General features: G+C 38.8%; 1 protein-coding gene across 3 annotated transcripts in view; it reads left to right on the top strand.

Moving 5' to 3' along the window:
* Positions 1-16,404, top strand: part of slc4a10b (solute carrier family 4 member 10b) — a 67,140-nt gene that overhangs the window by 2,685 nt on the left and 48,051 nt on the right. For 2 of the 3 annotated variants that reach the window (XM_017692253.2, XM_017692255.2), the window contains exon 2: positions 1,686-1,715. In XM_017692253.2, the coding sequence (XP_017547742.1) occupies positions 1,686-1,715 (30 nt within the window). Of the gene's footprint in view, positions 1-1,685; positions 1,716-7,743; positions 7,952-16,404 lie in introns of those variants that run through there. The other variant, XM_017692254.2, reaches the window with a different exon arrangement.

Here is a 16,404-nt window from a genome sequence, read left to right as displayed (position 1 = left end):
GCATCCTGTCTCCTGTTTGGGTTCTTAGGCTTCTGAACTAAAAAAACGCAGAGAAGATTATAACTTGGACTAAATAGGTGTTTCTGTTAAAGTGTATTATTCTTATTCTATTAAAGTGGTCAGTCTGTAATATAACAATGACAGTTAAACAGTTACTGCTTTAAATTGTACTGGCTCCATCACTGAACATAGGGCGTAGGATAGGGCTGAATGCTAATCAAGAATTTATCTTCTACTTCACTTGGTCTCATTTCAGATAAGATACTTTGTTCAATGGCAGGCATCATAGCTGACTCTTCATAAACCCCTGAATAATAAAGAGTATTCAGCTTCTTCTTTTCCAACTAGGCAACCCATTTTCAGCATCAGCAGTGAGCCATGTGCAGCACCTGATGTTGCAGAAGCAAAAGTCCTTTAGTATGTTGAGACAGATGGGGTACTTTTTGATATGCATAGATTCATTATCACTGGAGTAGCTATTAATTACAGATATAATGTAATCATCTAATTATTCTCAGGACATACACCATAATAAAGTAGAGCATTACATGCATAACATACAGAAATAAGCAATTTATTATTTCTGTATTTTCTGTAACTATGTTCAGCTTTCTGTAAAAAGCTGATTTTATTCAGTAATATGATAAAAAAGCTTTTGTAATGGTTAAAAAGTATTTCAGTGAAAGCAGTATGTTCAAACTACTGGGTAAAATGCCAGCAACATTTCAGCCCAAGCAAACAAGGTAAGCTTCTTATTAATGATGTGAGGGCAACTTAGTTTGGAACAAGTAAATGATTTGTTCCTCTCAGCAGTGTTTGTCCACTGCATTGCTGTGAAATATTACTCTAAGCTTTGTGGGTGGATGTTGTAATTGCAGAGCATATTGTCTATGGTTTGTTTTTGCAGAATATAGCCTGGACAGGCTGTAACTACTAATCAAACTGAAATAATTTTGAGTGGGTCAGCATTTGGCAGTGTCTTGATCTGCTTGTTAAAGCAGCCTACATGTATTACAGCGTAATTTATAATAACACATAATAAACACGGATCATTAACTTACCAGGACACCCTAACTACTTGCTTAATAATCATCCTTAGAGTGATGAGTAACTAATTAAACATTAATTTCTTTTCTGTTACAGATGTGAAATCTTACAGTGAAGGAGTTTGGGAACGGTATTATAATAAACATGGACAGACACATTAATATATGTTTAATCTCTATGCAGTTGTGCAATTCAATGTAAATTCTCTGGTGATGCAGTTGCCTCTGAAAACTGTTCCAAAAATAATTGTTCATCTACCATATGGTGTTTTTTTTTTTTTAGACTTGTATTTGTTGTTCTCAGAATGACACTGTTAATGTTATGTTATTGCTTCAAAAATAGTATAAGTATAGTAAATAGTTGTTGCTGCAGAACATTTCTAAACCTACTCTTTTTTTTTATTGTGGGATTTGAAAATTCTTATTAAGTATTTGTGATGATTGTCAACTGATTAGTGTAAATAAACATTTTTTTTTCTTTCTGCAGAAAAGCTTTTAATACAGCAATATGAACAGAAAAGCAAAGCTTGTGTCTAAACAGGTTTTAATCTGATTTATGGTTAAAATGGTTTTGCAGTTTTTAGTCTTCTTCTCACTATGTATTGATTTAACTTAGCAGTGATATTTTGCTCTTTGCAGGTTGTGACGCCCTCCCGAGGAAGGAGTGTGGTGAGTTCAATGGTTTATCTATGAACATAGTATTTTCTCTTAGCTCTCTCATCTGCTTAAATACTACATTAATGAAACAGGCAGACCACAGTGGTTACCTCCTTTTCTCATTCTTCCTGTTGAACCTCATGCCTGGTGAACTTTGGTGGCTTATTTTCCAGTCATGGTTTAAGCATAGTCCTGAAGGGCTTTCAGAGTCTGAATCAAAATCAGAAATACATATGTGATAACACAACGGGAGTTTATGTTGATAGGCAGGCAGGCAGACAGGCAGGCAGGCAGGCAGGCAGACACTTTATTGATCCCAAAGGAAATTTAGCATTGTGGTGTGTCACAGCCAACATACAAGAACATATGTCATTTTAATACACATTCATTCATTCTTCAGGCATGAACAGTGTTGTTTCAGTACAGAATCCCTCTATGCATTGCAGAGCTCAGAGTTTTGGCTTAATCCATGTCTTAAAGACTATGTTGGAAAGCTGTCTAACCAAAAACTCTGAACTTTTTCTTTGTGTCATAATGTATGAAAGGAGATTTTATTTGAAATCATAGAAGAACACGGCTAGAACACGGGATGTAGACAGTTACAAAAGAATATCACCTATTGTTTTTATCTTTGCATAATTTAGTAGTTAAGATGGAAACAAATGTCATTGAGAGTGGTTTGATGCTAAAAGCTTTGTCCTAGAGAAACGTACAGTTAGAATTGTTAACAGTGATGGTGATAGGAACCAGATGTCTGAGGACTTTAGTGCCTCTAACAGCTCCTTTACAGGAAGGTATTGCATGTTTACAAATTTTTTCCTGATGCCTCAGACATTGTTTTACAATAGTTTTGGCCTAAAACATATTTTTTAAAAGACCTGAAGTTTAAAAACTTGTTTTTTCAGGTTCACATTGATTTTACCAACATTATATATAAAACTCAGAAGAAAATTATAGGTTTAATGATTTTTGAGAGCAAATATAATGGTTATAAAGACTTTGTGACTCCTGGTTCCTGGCACCACCGTTGTAAAGAAATCTGAGTCATTAAGTTTTGCTAAAATGCACTAAGTCAAAACACTCTGAAAGGCTTTGTGTACATTGAATGAGTCATGCAGAAACATGGGTGGAATTTCACTGTAAGTAGTAACATTATTACAGAACAATAATCAGTTCATTTGAGCATAACTTGTGTGCTCCTCCCAGGTTTGTTTGTAGCCTGGAGTGTGTCCAATCTGTCCAACAGATGGATGGGGCTTTGGAACACTATGAGACATCTAACAGACGGATGGTGCTGTGGAGCACTATGATCAGGTGCTGAGAGAAGAGGCAGAGAGGCATCTGCTGGGTCACTGCCTCTCTTTAGAGTCTCTCTCTTTGTAAAGAGTGTATCTGGGCATTGCTGTGCCTCAGCTTAGATAACTGGTCACATAGAACATATATGGGTTCCACTTAGGTCTCAGGGTTGAGCTTTGATCTCTCTTTTGAATCTGTCTCTCTGTGTTAACAGGTTGTCTTGATTAAACTTTAGTTTCTCTCTATAGACCTTAGAGAGTGCCTTTGTTAAACTTTAGTCTACCTCCATTGAGACCGGTGACTTTAAACCCTACTCTCTTTATAACACACTTTATTTTCCATTCTGTTTAACCCAAAAGCTTGCTATTCTTTCTGATAGTAAGCTGGTGGGTTAAACTATCTATTTTGCATGCTGAAACCGCCAGTAATGGAAGATTTGCTGCCACAGCTAATCCTTTTCATGTAGCCACACTCATCTGCCATTGTTATAGTTGTTGTGTGCTCTCAAAAGGAGGGCGATGGTGATTCATTTTTAATTTAGCCCTTGCAACATGACACAGTGTGACTCCTGAAGCTGTTCTTCATTCCTTAGTGAAGCCAGTAAAGGCTGTAACTTTGGCAGTGCCGGCTATCACACAACGGCAGAGATAGACACCGCAGAATAATCTAATGAATATTTCAATGGGAGATGCCGAAGATTTGAATGCTGAAAGAACAGGACTATAAAGCCTGTGCAATGGAACATTAGAGCTAGTAAAATCCTCAGCAGCCTTTGGAAACAGGAAGAGCTTTTGATTCTACTGCAATAGCCGCTTACTTCTGGAGGTCATCATGCCCCCTACTCTCTAGACACACTCTCAGCCCAAACTCAGTGCTTTCATCCTGCTGTTAATGTTCTCAGGCTGCTGTCATAATGTAGAATGAGCTGGAGCTCTGTGCTGATGCACTTAGTGTTAGATTATTTTTTTCACATCTTTTTGCTGTAGCTATATTCATAGTGTTTTGATGAAAATGGCTTTTCAATTTTAGTCTATTTTACTCTGGCTTAAACAGCAAATAGTTTTAGTCGATAAAAATAATTAAGTTTTACTCCAAATACAAAATACTTCTTGATGTTCAGTAGAAGAGTCCCTTGTAGCTCCATGTAGGTTACAAGATCTTATATTTTGTGATGTTTGTAACAGATATTGCAAAACTACACTTTGGACCCGTAATATTACAACTCATTACAATGTGGTGAGCAGCCATCAGGAAGATAGACTCAAATATAGAATGACACTCTTTCACAATACTAATCTGTTGACAAAGAATTCTCCTTTCAAATGCAGCCAGTGAGAGAGTAGAGAAAGTCACATTTTTGGTGATCTTTTTGATGAAAATGGATTAAGATCCTTTCAGTATAATAAAGAGCAATTTCATTTTCCTGACTCCTCCTTCATCATGTACCTGCAGCTTAGATCTGCACCCCAATCTCTAAATTGCAGTCACACCCAATCCTGAAAGTTGTCAATCCCAACAAACAGCCTTGCTTAGCTTCTAGTATTTATACCTTTTACTTAAGTCTTATAACTTGGAGGATGCTCAGTCTGGTCTAAGGACCTCAGTTTGGAGGATCAGAATTTCTTCAGAAGCTGTGCCTGGGGAAGCATCATTTTATTGTCAAGAAAGCCAAATCATCAGATAATATACTGTAAATTTTTACACAGATTATATTTGCTGCTGTTAAGGCCATTTCACACGTGACTAAGCAAAGGGTTGTCCCATTTCATAGGGCAAGATTTCCACCACTACCCCTTGTAACTCAGTTGCAAGGATTTAGTGTGATACTCGAAAATAAGGGGTATGGTTAAAAAGAAGAAATGGGATTGGGCCCAAGTCTTCACAATGTAACTTGTGTTCCTCAAGGGAGTTTGGCACTTTTTTTAGACTATTTTTGGTCTTGCCCCAAGGTCCTTAATTTCTGGAATCAGTCTGCCACTGATTCCATAGCCGTAATAGACCACGATGTTCCATGCTTAGCATCTATTTTTCTTTTAACTTATTTTTTTAATCTTTCAGCTCAGCAAAAATAACTTGTTTTGCAAAAAAATGCGAGTCAATCAGTCCAATGGATTCTATCTGCACTTGGTAGTATTTTGCTGGAACTTTCGGTTGCTAGTATACATGGTGCTCAGTTGAGAACTATTGATTCCTGCATTTCCTTTTTGATACACCCAGCCCACGTGAACATTTGTCTAGTTTTGTTCTTTTAAAGCTATGTATTTGCATGTTTGTATTGGTGTATTGTCCAAAGTTTCAATTCTTTAATCCACCATCACACCCTGGGGCAGATGGTGGATATGCCAACTTTATATGCCAAAAAAAATAAAACAATTTCACACTCACAAAAAAGAGCCAATATGTTCATATTTCTGAACAAAAAAAAATTATCCTTACAATTTTTTAAATAACCTAGTATTTCAGGATGTGGCTAGTGCAGATCACTTATTAACTTATCAGTTAATACTAAAAGGCGACATAGCTAACAGCACTTATGTTGTGTAGCCTGTCTGACGTTTGTCTCTGGGCGAGTTATTGTTTGAGCCAGATAGCTAAAAGGTTAGCAGGTTTGTTCCTGCAATAATATTTAGTCATAAGTTTCAAATTCACTGAAGATGTTATTGTTAAACTGCAAAATTGAAAGCAAAGAATGTAACATGAATTTTACAATTTTCACATGTCTGTGTTTAAGCTGGACTTGTAGCATTAAAACTAGCATGTAAATGTGCCCTTACATACTTCAAGATACGGCTTGAGGCGATCCCAAAAAAGTTAAATCGCCATGCATTTAGGAATTTAGAGTAAGCTCCATAGCTTGCTAGCTAGCTTTACTTTATTCCACACAATGACAGTAAATTTGCCAACAACCACACAGTCTTATACCTTTGCTGTCACTGTTTAGGCAACATTCCACAATACACACAATGCTAGATTAACTGACTTGGGAAAACAAAGCAAAACTGAAAATTTAAATGATTTAATAAAAAGAATCTAATAGTTGATATGTTTGAATTGTACAAGTTCTCGTTCTGTTAAATTGTGGTTGGTATAGTGTAGTGTAGTACCCTACACTATACCAATAAGAGTCTTTGGGAAAGACTCCTAACACTATCTTTACCTTCCTGTGTAAAAATGATCAAATTGTATTCTGACAAAGAGCATCAGCCAAATGTCATAAATGTTAAATTGTGTGTCAGTCTTGCTGCATTTAGATTCAGACACACTTAACTTCTTCCCGATTATTACTGTAAATTTTTGCATACAAAGCATATGTGAAAGGGGCTTAATTTCTTAATTTTTTTTAATTGAGAATCCAGAAAACTATAGTGTGTAAATGACTCCTTTTGATTCCTATCACTGGGAATTGGAATCAGAATCAGCCCCAGAATTTCTGAAATTAAACAATTCCCACAGGTCTGAAATATGCATCTTATACAAAGTGTACCCTTGGTCATACATAATATAAAATGCTTTGAAGATTAATAGACAAAATGGCAATTGGAAATTGTTAAAATGGGACAATATATGTTTGGCCTTAAGTATACTTTGGGTCAGGGGGAACAAGTACAACCTATGTGTGGGAAACACTGAAACAGCCTTATTTGTTACTTGACAATAAGATAACATTACAAATTTCATAGGAGCACTAATGCTAAATTACTATTATCATTGTGACATTTCCCCATTGAGCTTGTCATATGTAGGTTATTCACCAGTTAAAATATAAAAATATATATATTTACATTCTGTTTTTATTTTTTAATTGATCCTCATAACATATCTAATAGCATTTAAGTAAGCCTGCTGATCTGCTGATTGATGTCAAGAGATTTGTTTTTGTATGCTTTAATGATGAAGCAAAGCTTTGCGGAATGTGGTTATTGAGGTATAAAGCGCAAGACGCTGCTGTGAACCTCTCAGGCTGTGCTTTGTATTTCTGTGTTGTGTCTGTATTGCAGATACTTCACCTGTGTTCTCGACCTGCACACTGCAGCTATTCTGAGTTTAAGCTCAAGGTGCAGAAGTGTGCACTGCAGAAAACTGATAGCGCATTACTCCCTGGCTTTATTTTTACTACAGAGGATATTATTTTACATGAGAAACGAGAGAGAGGAGAGAGGAGAGAGGGAAGAGAGAAGAGAGGGAAGAGAGGGAAGAGAGAAGAGAGGGAAAAGAGAAGAGAGAGAGAGGGAAGAGAGAGAGAAGAGAGAGAGAGGGAAGAGAGAGAGGGAAGAGAGAGAGGGAAGAGAGAGAGGGAAGAGAGAGAGGGAAGAGAGAGAGGGAAGAGAGAGAGGGAAGAGAGAGAGGGAAGAGAGAGTAAGGAAGGGTGCGTGTGTGTGGGGGGGGGGGTGTGTGAGAGAGTGAGAGTGAGAGAGAGTGCGCGCCAAGGCAAACCAGGCCTCGTATTTATCCTCTGACTACTGGCCAGTGTAACACTCCCAGAATGCCCTTGGGAAGGAGGAGACCAGGTCAGAGCACAGCAGAATGTAGATGGATAGCTGCTCAGAGCACAAGACACTACAAGAGAGAGGGAGGGACAGAGAGAGAGAGCGCGAGAGAGCAGCTTAGTATCTTAGAGTGTGCCGGTCAGTGCTGTTGTCACAGCTGTAATCTGCTGCCAGATTCGCAGGCAAGGGGATGCTCTGTGGTCACAAACATTGCTGCTTGTTTGACCACACACTGCCAGAGTGTTTTTTTTTTTTCGTCCTGGGATGGTGAGAGAGTCAAACTATCTGCTGTCCGTCCTCTACAGTAGTTCATGAGGTTGCACCTGCCTGCCTAACTACACGACTGACTGACTGACTGACTGACTGACTGACTGACTGACTGACCGTTTGACTTGCTCTAGGACTGTGTTGAGAAACGCACCACAGATCATGAGTACCGATCTCTACAACCGGCTCCACTCACAGGTATGCTGCTACTACTGCACTCGGGGCATAGAACTATTTGTGTATTTTGGATTTATGTGGCATATTGTATCTTGCCCATTTTTGCTAATACTGTTTTGTATGCTTATATAGACAAAATCACAAAGATCTAGAAAATGAAGAGCATATAATGTATAAAGTATGAATTATACAGTATAGTACAATATTATATGAACTGTGCTATAACTTTGTAGGTTTGATTTTGGTTTAAAGGCCACGTAAAGTGAGAGAGGTTCTTCAGCTTTTCATGTTGTATCAGTGTGCTGTAAGTTCACCTCTGCATTGGTTGTATGGGGCACTGCACACAGAGCAGACTGTAATAGTGAATGTGGAAGCACTAATGCAGAGGGGGCTGTTTTGCTGCATGCTGTGTACTTTTGATGAGCTGCAGTACAGCAAGTACCACGTTTGAGACAAAGGCTGTACCTATGGATGGTTTACATCAGTCATGAGTTTCTGAACAGAGATCCTTGAACTCCTAATTCGCTTAACCCTTAGTTCCCCCTGCAGTTTACTCACCAGTCGGGGCACTGGAGCTTACTGTCAAATAGTATGTGAATGCATGGAACTGTATATAAATTAAGCATAGAGCATCCAAACGAACTGTTGCAAAACGCAAATCAAGTTGTTGTAGAAACAGTTTTTGCTGTAAAATATTAGGACAATAGCACAAAAGCTGGGCCAGTCAGCAGACTTATTAGAAATAGACATACATTGTTCAAGAAGATTAATGACCTATTTTAATGAATTCTTACTGATCTTAATTTTGTAAAATTCATGTTATTTGTTTGTTTAGGATACTGAGTGTAGGTAGGCAGCGTCAGGCAGTTCACAAGCTCCATGTTATTAGGTTTTATTTCTCAGTTTAAAACTTTTTATGTTGCTGATAATATTCTCTGATGTAGTATTGGGCTGTAGAGTACAGGATGTAGGAATTTAAATGAAAAATACTAAATATAGGAATTGGTCTGTAGTGTACTGAATGTACATGTTGGTCTGTAGAGTATACTTGAGTGTAGATATTCTTCTATGAAGTACTGAAGGTGCATACTAGTCTGTAGAATACGAAGTGTAGGTATTTGTGTTTGGAGTACTGAAAATATGTGTCATTCTCTAGAGTACTGAATGTATTTATTGGTCTGTAGTGTACTGAGTGTGCAAATTGGTCTGTAGAGTACCCAGTGTTTGTATTGGTCTGTAATGTACTGGGTGTGGAAATTGGTCTGTAGAATACTGAATGTACAAATTGGTCTGTAGCATACTGTATGTTGGCAATGGTCTGTAGAGTATTAAGTATATTGGTCTGTAGAGTGCTGAATATAAATACTGGTCTGTAAAGAACTGAATGTACAAACTGGTCTGTAGCATGCTGAGTATAGGTGTTCTGTAGAGTACTGAATGTACAGTATGTATTGGTCTATAGTGTACTGAATGTACAAATTGAATGTAGGTATTAATTTTTAGAGTACTGAATGTTAGGAGTACTGCATGTTGATAGTGGTCTATAGCATACAGAATGTACATATTTCTCTGTAGAGTACTGAATGTAGGTACTACTTTGTGGAGTACTGAAAGTAAATATTGGACTGTAGATTACTGAATATAGGCACTGTTCTCTAGATTACTGAATGTAGGTATTGGTCTGTAGAGTACTGAGTGTAGGCACTGGTCTGTAGATTACTGAATGTAGGTACTGGTCTGTAGAGTACTGAGTTTAGGTATTAGTCTGTGGCACAGAGAATGTACATATTGGCCTGTAGAGTACTGACTGTGAGCATTAGTCTGTGGAGTACTGACTGTAAGTGCTCTCTAGTGTGCTGAATGTAAGTACAAGTCTGCGGAGTTCTGCACATTGACAGTGGTCTGTAGAATACAGAGTGTACGTATTGGTAGAGTACTGAATGTAAGCATTGGTCTGTATGGAACTGTGTATAGGTATTGGATTGTAGCAGAAGTCATCTTAGTTTTTTTTTTCCTTTCCAAAGGAGCGACACATTCAGGAGAGGATCAACAAAAGAGGCACATTTAAAGTAAATCACCAAAGACCAAGCAATTTAGCAGATCTATCAGCAAATTTGTCTTCCACAACAGCATTCCAGTCTAATGCTGCCAACACAAGGTGGTACATGCGGAATACTCCTACATTAATGTATGTAGCGTTTTTGTACTGCCTTTATTTTTATGTGTGGCAGCAGCACAAAGGGCAGTTTCATTTCTATTTTTTGCCAAATACTGCTGGCGGCAGTCAAATATAGAAACATGTTTAAAATACACTCCTTTGGTGTTTTCACTTGTGACTAAAGTGAAAAAAAAAACATAGCAAAAATATTCTCCTTTGCTTACTGCACCTTGTCATTTCAGGTGTGAATCACGTTTGCCTTGAATTTTTTCTGCTGTGGTTTTGGTAATGATACACTGTGCAGTAGACTAGCTAAAGTTGAAGTATGTTGGTATAATGTGAAGTGATGCCTATTTTAAAGAACTTACCAGAATTTTGCATATTCACTCTGTCGGTGATATAGCTTTAACCAAGAATAAAGTTTTGCATGTTAGGTTGTCCTATTGTGTTCTAGGCAAGGCTAACATAGTAATTAATAACTGACATGGTAGCCAGTTACTCAAGATAAGCATCAGCAATGCTGGTCTATAGAGTAGTAGATATTAGTATTGCTCTATATAGTCCTGATTGTAGTTACTGGTCTATGGGTTACTGAGTATGGGGTGTAGACATTGCTCTAAATGCTTGTGTTTGTGGCGCTCTTGTTAATTTTGAGCCTGCACTGTGTTCATTGCCAGCTCGATCATCATATCTGCTCCAACCAATTAAATCAGTGCAGCTCACTGACTGCCACTCTCTAATCTCTCAGTCTCTCTGCCGTTTTAAGACGATTTTGTCTGTGCATGACTGATGTCATAAAATTTTGGGTCCTGTCAACTCATTCACTATTCCCTCCCCCATCAGCGCTCTGCAGCGGGCATGAGGACTAGTAGTTGATTTATACAGGGAGTGGCCTAGCTTTTAGTAGTGCTAATTTAGCCTTCCAGAGACAGGTATCGTTCTGGTGCCAGTAATTACTCTGCTTTTGTCACCCAGCTGTACAGTGTGGAGGGTCAGAGAGAAAACTAGACTGCATACTGTTCCACCAGAAAGTAAAGAAGCGATACACTGTGACCTAGAGACCATCATCTAATAAGGTTTAAGAGACACAGAAACTGTGCTGCAGGGGTCAGCTCACTAATAACTAAATATAAATGTAAATATGGTCATATAAACATATTGCTGGTCACTTATTTTTTAAAGGTCTACACTACAGAATTCTGTGAAAATAGTGTAATTTACCAAAGCAGCATTAAGGCATATTAAATATTAAACACCAAATTCACTAATGAGTTTGCAGTCCTAATGCAGACTTTGATCGAGGTCCAGTGTATTAGAGTTCAGATTATCACAGTGGACCCTGCCATGACCTCATGATGCATTACAGTTACAGTTCTCCCAGGAACTGCACACTGAATGTTCAGTTGGCAAAGTTTAAAGAGCCAAATGGAAGCTCTCCTGCAAAATGTTCAAGGGGGATGATTTCTAAAACTGCAAATGGGAAGAAAGCTGACACTGTGACTCAGCTTGCACAGATATATTTCAGCTGCATATTAATCTTTGTTACTGCTACTGTTAATGAGTTAGCTATTCAGTACAGAGAAGATTAACAGCTATGAGAGCTCATCCTTTACACCGTCATGTAGTGCATGTATTGCCAGGTGTCCCAGACTGCATCAGGACACTTTAGTTCACCCGTATTACCTATGCTTGTTGTGTGACGATGGCAATGTTGCAAGCTTTACTGGAGTTCTCAGAGTGTGTTTATCCTGACTGACAGCTTATACTTTTGCCAGGACAAAACCTTTTCCACCCTAAAACTAAGAGGCTTTCAACAACCAGTTTGTGTATTTTTTTTTTGTAAACAGCATTAAAATTAAGCTGATTTTAGGATTTTTCATGACACTTAATTGAGGGTGAAAAAAGAAGTTCTTTGCATTCTTTCTGCTAATGGAATGCCAGTGCTTTTACGCTATGACAAAAGAGATGCAATAAAGATTCTTACGATTAAAAATAAAGATGGAAAAATTTGTTTTTTGCAGCAGTACCATGTAAAGAATCACTGTTTGTTCTATAGTGAGCATCCTTTCAATGAATGGTGTCTTGAAAGAACACTAAACCTCATTCACCAGTATCTTCCTAAGTTTTCTCTTAAATTTGTTCTTAAGAAAGGTCTTAAGAAAAGGTCTATGATGTTTTCTTAAGCTGTAGAATTGTTTGTACCTTTGTAATCTTGAGTATGTGTGGATTTTGTTCTGATATAAGATGAATCCCAAGTAAGAAAACATTGCTGAATGTCAGAAATCTGTGCAAGTGGGTTTTTAAAAAGCAATTTCTTCATAAGAATGGCTGGTGAATGAAGCCCAATGTCTGAAAATGAATTCTCGAAAGTTTAATAAACCTCCACATAATGTAAAGTAGCTATAAGAGGTTTCCTAGAATTGTATGTCCAAGCCAAGGATGATTTAGGAAGCTGTACTTTGGGAATTGTGTTTATTTGAATTTTCTAAAATTGAATAAAAAAATTGAGTCTGCCAGAATTCAGAGAATGTGTTTGTTTCCTCATCCTGAAGTGTTGTTAGAATTCTACTCTGAAAGTGCAGCAGTGCAGAGAGCATTTGGTCTATGACACAGAATCTGGTTTGTTTATTGATTAGGCCGAGGACGGTCTTATTTTAGACTAGCAGTATTGCTCTGTTCGGACAGTATCTCGGTATTGATTTCAGGATACTGGTGCAGTCTTAGCAAGGGGAGTGCTATTTATGGTTTGAAGTACTGTCAACATTTTCTTCACCTACAGACTAGTCAAACACACACACTCGCACACAAACCAATCCTGCTTCAGTGGGTGCTGTTGTTGCCATGAGCCCATCATCAGCTATGCAGACAAGCCTCTAAAATACAGTATTATCACATGTAAAATACTGAATATAGTTTATCCAATTGACACATAATGATATGAATTTAGAACCATTTGCCAACTGTGTTTGCACACTGTGGTATTAGACCTCTGCATTTAACCCATCTGTGCACCCACATGCATGCACACTAGTGAACACACACACTATGGGGCAGTGAGCACACTTGCCCGGAGCAGTGGGCAGCCCTATTCATGGCACCCGGGGAGAGATTGGGGGTTAGGTGCCTTGCTCAAGGCCACTGCAGTCATGGACTGTCAGACAAGGGGATCGAACCGGTGACCTTCTGGTCATAGGGCTGGTTCCCTAACCTCCTGCCCATGACTGCCCCCATGATTTACATTTACATTTACATTTACATTTATGGCATTTTGCTGACGCTCTTATCCAGAGCGACTTACAGTTTGATCATTTTACACAGGTAGGCCAAGGTGGTGTTGGAGTCTTGCCCAAGGACCCTTATTGGTATAGTGTAGGGTGCTTGCCCTGGTCGGGGATTGAACCCCAGTCTACAGCGTAGAAGGCAGAGGTGTTAACCACTACACTAACCAACCACCCTATGATCATACTCTGATAACAAGAAAACAGACTTTAGCTAGCTAGCATTTAACTCTACACACACACACTGACAGGCATGTTGCAGATTGGACAATAGCATTGACCAATAGGGGCTGGCAACTTGCAGAATGAGACAGCTTAGCGTTAGCTTTAAGCTTTGGTTTTACAGCAGTAGCAACACCCCTGCACCCCTGAGGGAGAAGTGGCTTAGCAAATGTGTGTGTGTGTGTGTGTGTGTGTGTGTGTGTGTGTGTGTGTTTGAGGTATGAGAGTAAATTATAATAGCACTTTAGATGTCTTCAGTTTTTGAAAGTAATTATCAGTTAGCATGATTGACGTGTCTGTGCTGAAGTATTGAGCAAGCATATTGCTGCTGTCAGAACAAAACGTTGCATCTCCAAAATGAGTGGAAAAACTGACTTTAATTTTAATGTAAGTCACATGTAAGTGACAATTAATGTAACTACTTTTGAGTCATTTCTTTTGGTCCACACATCATGAATTTTACACATAATGTTAAGGGCAACTGGCATTTTCACAGCATGTCAAATACTGAAAAAAGACAGAAGTAGAGATACAATGTGTTCTAATAGCAGCACTATCAGATTTCATGATGGCTTCCAGTGCAAGGTTGATTAACCTACATTAACCTACATTAATTGAAAAAAAAACCCATAGGGAAAATCATGTGGTGCTTTAAGTTTCTTAGCTTAAGTTTCTCACAGCGCAATAAAAACACTGTGACTGGTTGGAGGGTTTGTTTGCATATTGCAGCTTTATACATATTTGCTAGGCAAATAACATTGTAATGATTGACAATATATTGTGCTGCTGAAACACACACCTATACATATATACACACACTTATGTAGACGTGCTATTTTACCCTCCTGCCCACGGTAACATGCATTCGATTGGCTGTTTCCGCCTGTGTTCACTGGTTAAAAAAAAGGGCCTGGGCTTATGTTTGTGTGTGTGTGTGTGTGTGTGTCCTCTGATACCCTCTCAGAAGGCTCTGCATAGCATTTATGGAGTAGGTTGAAACTGTGTCATGATTTCCAGCACCTTCTTCTATCTGACCCTCTCAGCAGGAAGACATTTACTGCTCACTCATAATACCATTCCCTTTTAATTCTCTCTCTCTCACCACTGTTTGTAATCATCTTCAGGCCCTTTGCATCCTCCGAACAGAATGTGCCACTACTAGGAATGCAGCTGCATTCTATATTACTGTTGCTTTATTTAGTCTCTCTCTCTCTCTCTCTCTCTCTGTCTCTGTCTCTCTGTCTCTGTCTCTCTGTCTCTGTCTCTCTGTCTCTCTGTCTCTCTGTCTCTCTGTCTCTCTGTCTCTCTCTCTCTCTCTCTCTCTCTCTCTCTCTCTCTCTCTCTCTCTCTCTGTCTCTGTCTCTCTCTCTGTCTCTGTCTCTGTCTCTGTCTCTCTCTCTGTCTCTCTCTCTGTCTCTCTCTCTCTCTCTCTCTCTCTCTCTCTCTCTCTCTGTCTCTGTCTCTCTCTCTGTCTCTGTCTCTGTCTCTGTCTCTCTCTCTGTCTCTCTCTCTGTCTCTCTCTCTCTCTCTGTCTCTCTCTCTGTCTCTCTCTCTCTCTCTGTCTCTCTGTCTCTGTCTCTCTGTCTGTCTGTCTGTCTGTGTGTCTGTCTGTGTGTGTGTGTTTCACATGTGCATTTAGTACACATGCCACAATCCCAGGATGACTGTCTCGTGAGCCAGCCTTTAAGCTTTCTTCTCTAATGCCTGCATGTCTTCCCTAAGATGTTTTGTGTGTGTGTGGTATCCTGTGTATGCTGGATTATGTTGTGGGAGTGTGTGTGGAATGGCATACAAAAGGCACACTTGTTGTGGCGGAGGTAGTATGTACGCACAGGGGAGGACGTTAAAAAGGATTAACTCTCATACAGATTAAATGCCATTCATTTTTATGGTATATCAATAGCCATATAGCTGAATGAAAGCCTCTGTGTGCATGCGTTTCTGTATGTGTGCTGGTATGTGTTTGTGTGTGTATGAAGTACATGCATGTGACTGCTTCTCTTCCATTTACAATGCAGCATCTCTCATACATGAGCCCTTTGGTCCATTTACGTTCAGAAGCTCATGAATTGCAGTGCATGCAAATGTATCCAAGAATGAAACACATACTCTAGTGTACATATCGTGACAAACAGTTACTCATTAGAGAAATACAGTACTGCTTCTGAGTTCAGGACGTTAATATGGGGTAAGTGTGAGAAGCTTTGTCACAAAGCTGGGGGAGCACTGCCATCACTCATACTTGAGAACGTTAAAGCTCTAGGGAACCTAAATCTGTATTTTCTTTGTAAGTAGGTTAATCTTGCTTTTGTGGGCACACAATATACATGTGTAAACTTTGTCTTGTAAATAACTTTCCAGTGTCCAATTAAATGGCCAGTGTATTTTGCCAACATTCTTCTCTCTTGTTGTAAACTGAGCGGACGTAATCTTGAGTCACAAGTGTGTAAGCAGTATCCTTACCAGTAACAAGGCTGATATGGTTTGTCCTGCTTATGCATCTTTAACAAAACTGTGTTCCCTAATGGTCTCTTGAAGAAAATTACCATGATAAAGCTAACAATGAGCAACAGCTAACTGAGCAAACTTAACTGAACAAGTAAGAATGTTCATTCATCTGTTTGCTTGGGCACAGCAGAATTCCCTGCATGCATATATAGCAGAAATGTAAATAAGTCCCTGATCCATCTTTTAAGATGTCACCATATAAAAGCTGGATAAAGGTTTTAATGATCCACAGACACGGTGGGGGAGTCTCCAACATGAACTGCATATGTTGAGCCTGTTTCATTCATTTCTTTCCATTTTAACTGTTG

Source organism: Pygocentrus nattereri, chromosome 6, assembly GCF_015220715.1.
Source record: "Pygocentrus nattereri isolate fPygNat1 chromosome 6, fPygNat1.pri, whole genome shotgun sequence".
Lineage (NCBI taxonomy): Eukaryota > Metazoa > Chordata > Actinopteri > Characiformes > Serrasalmidae > Pygocentrus > Pygocentrus nattereri.
Note: the sequence above shows the minus strand (reverse complement) of the source record. Positions and strands in the feature narration are given on the sequence as shown.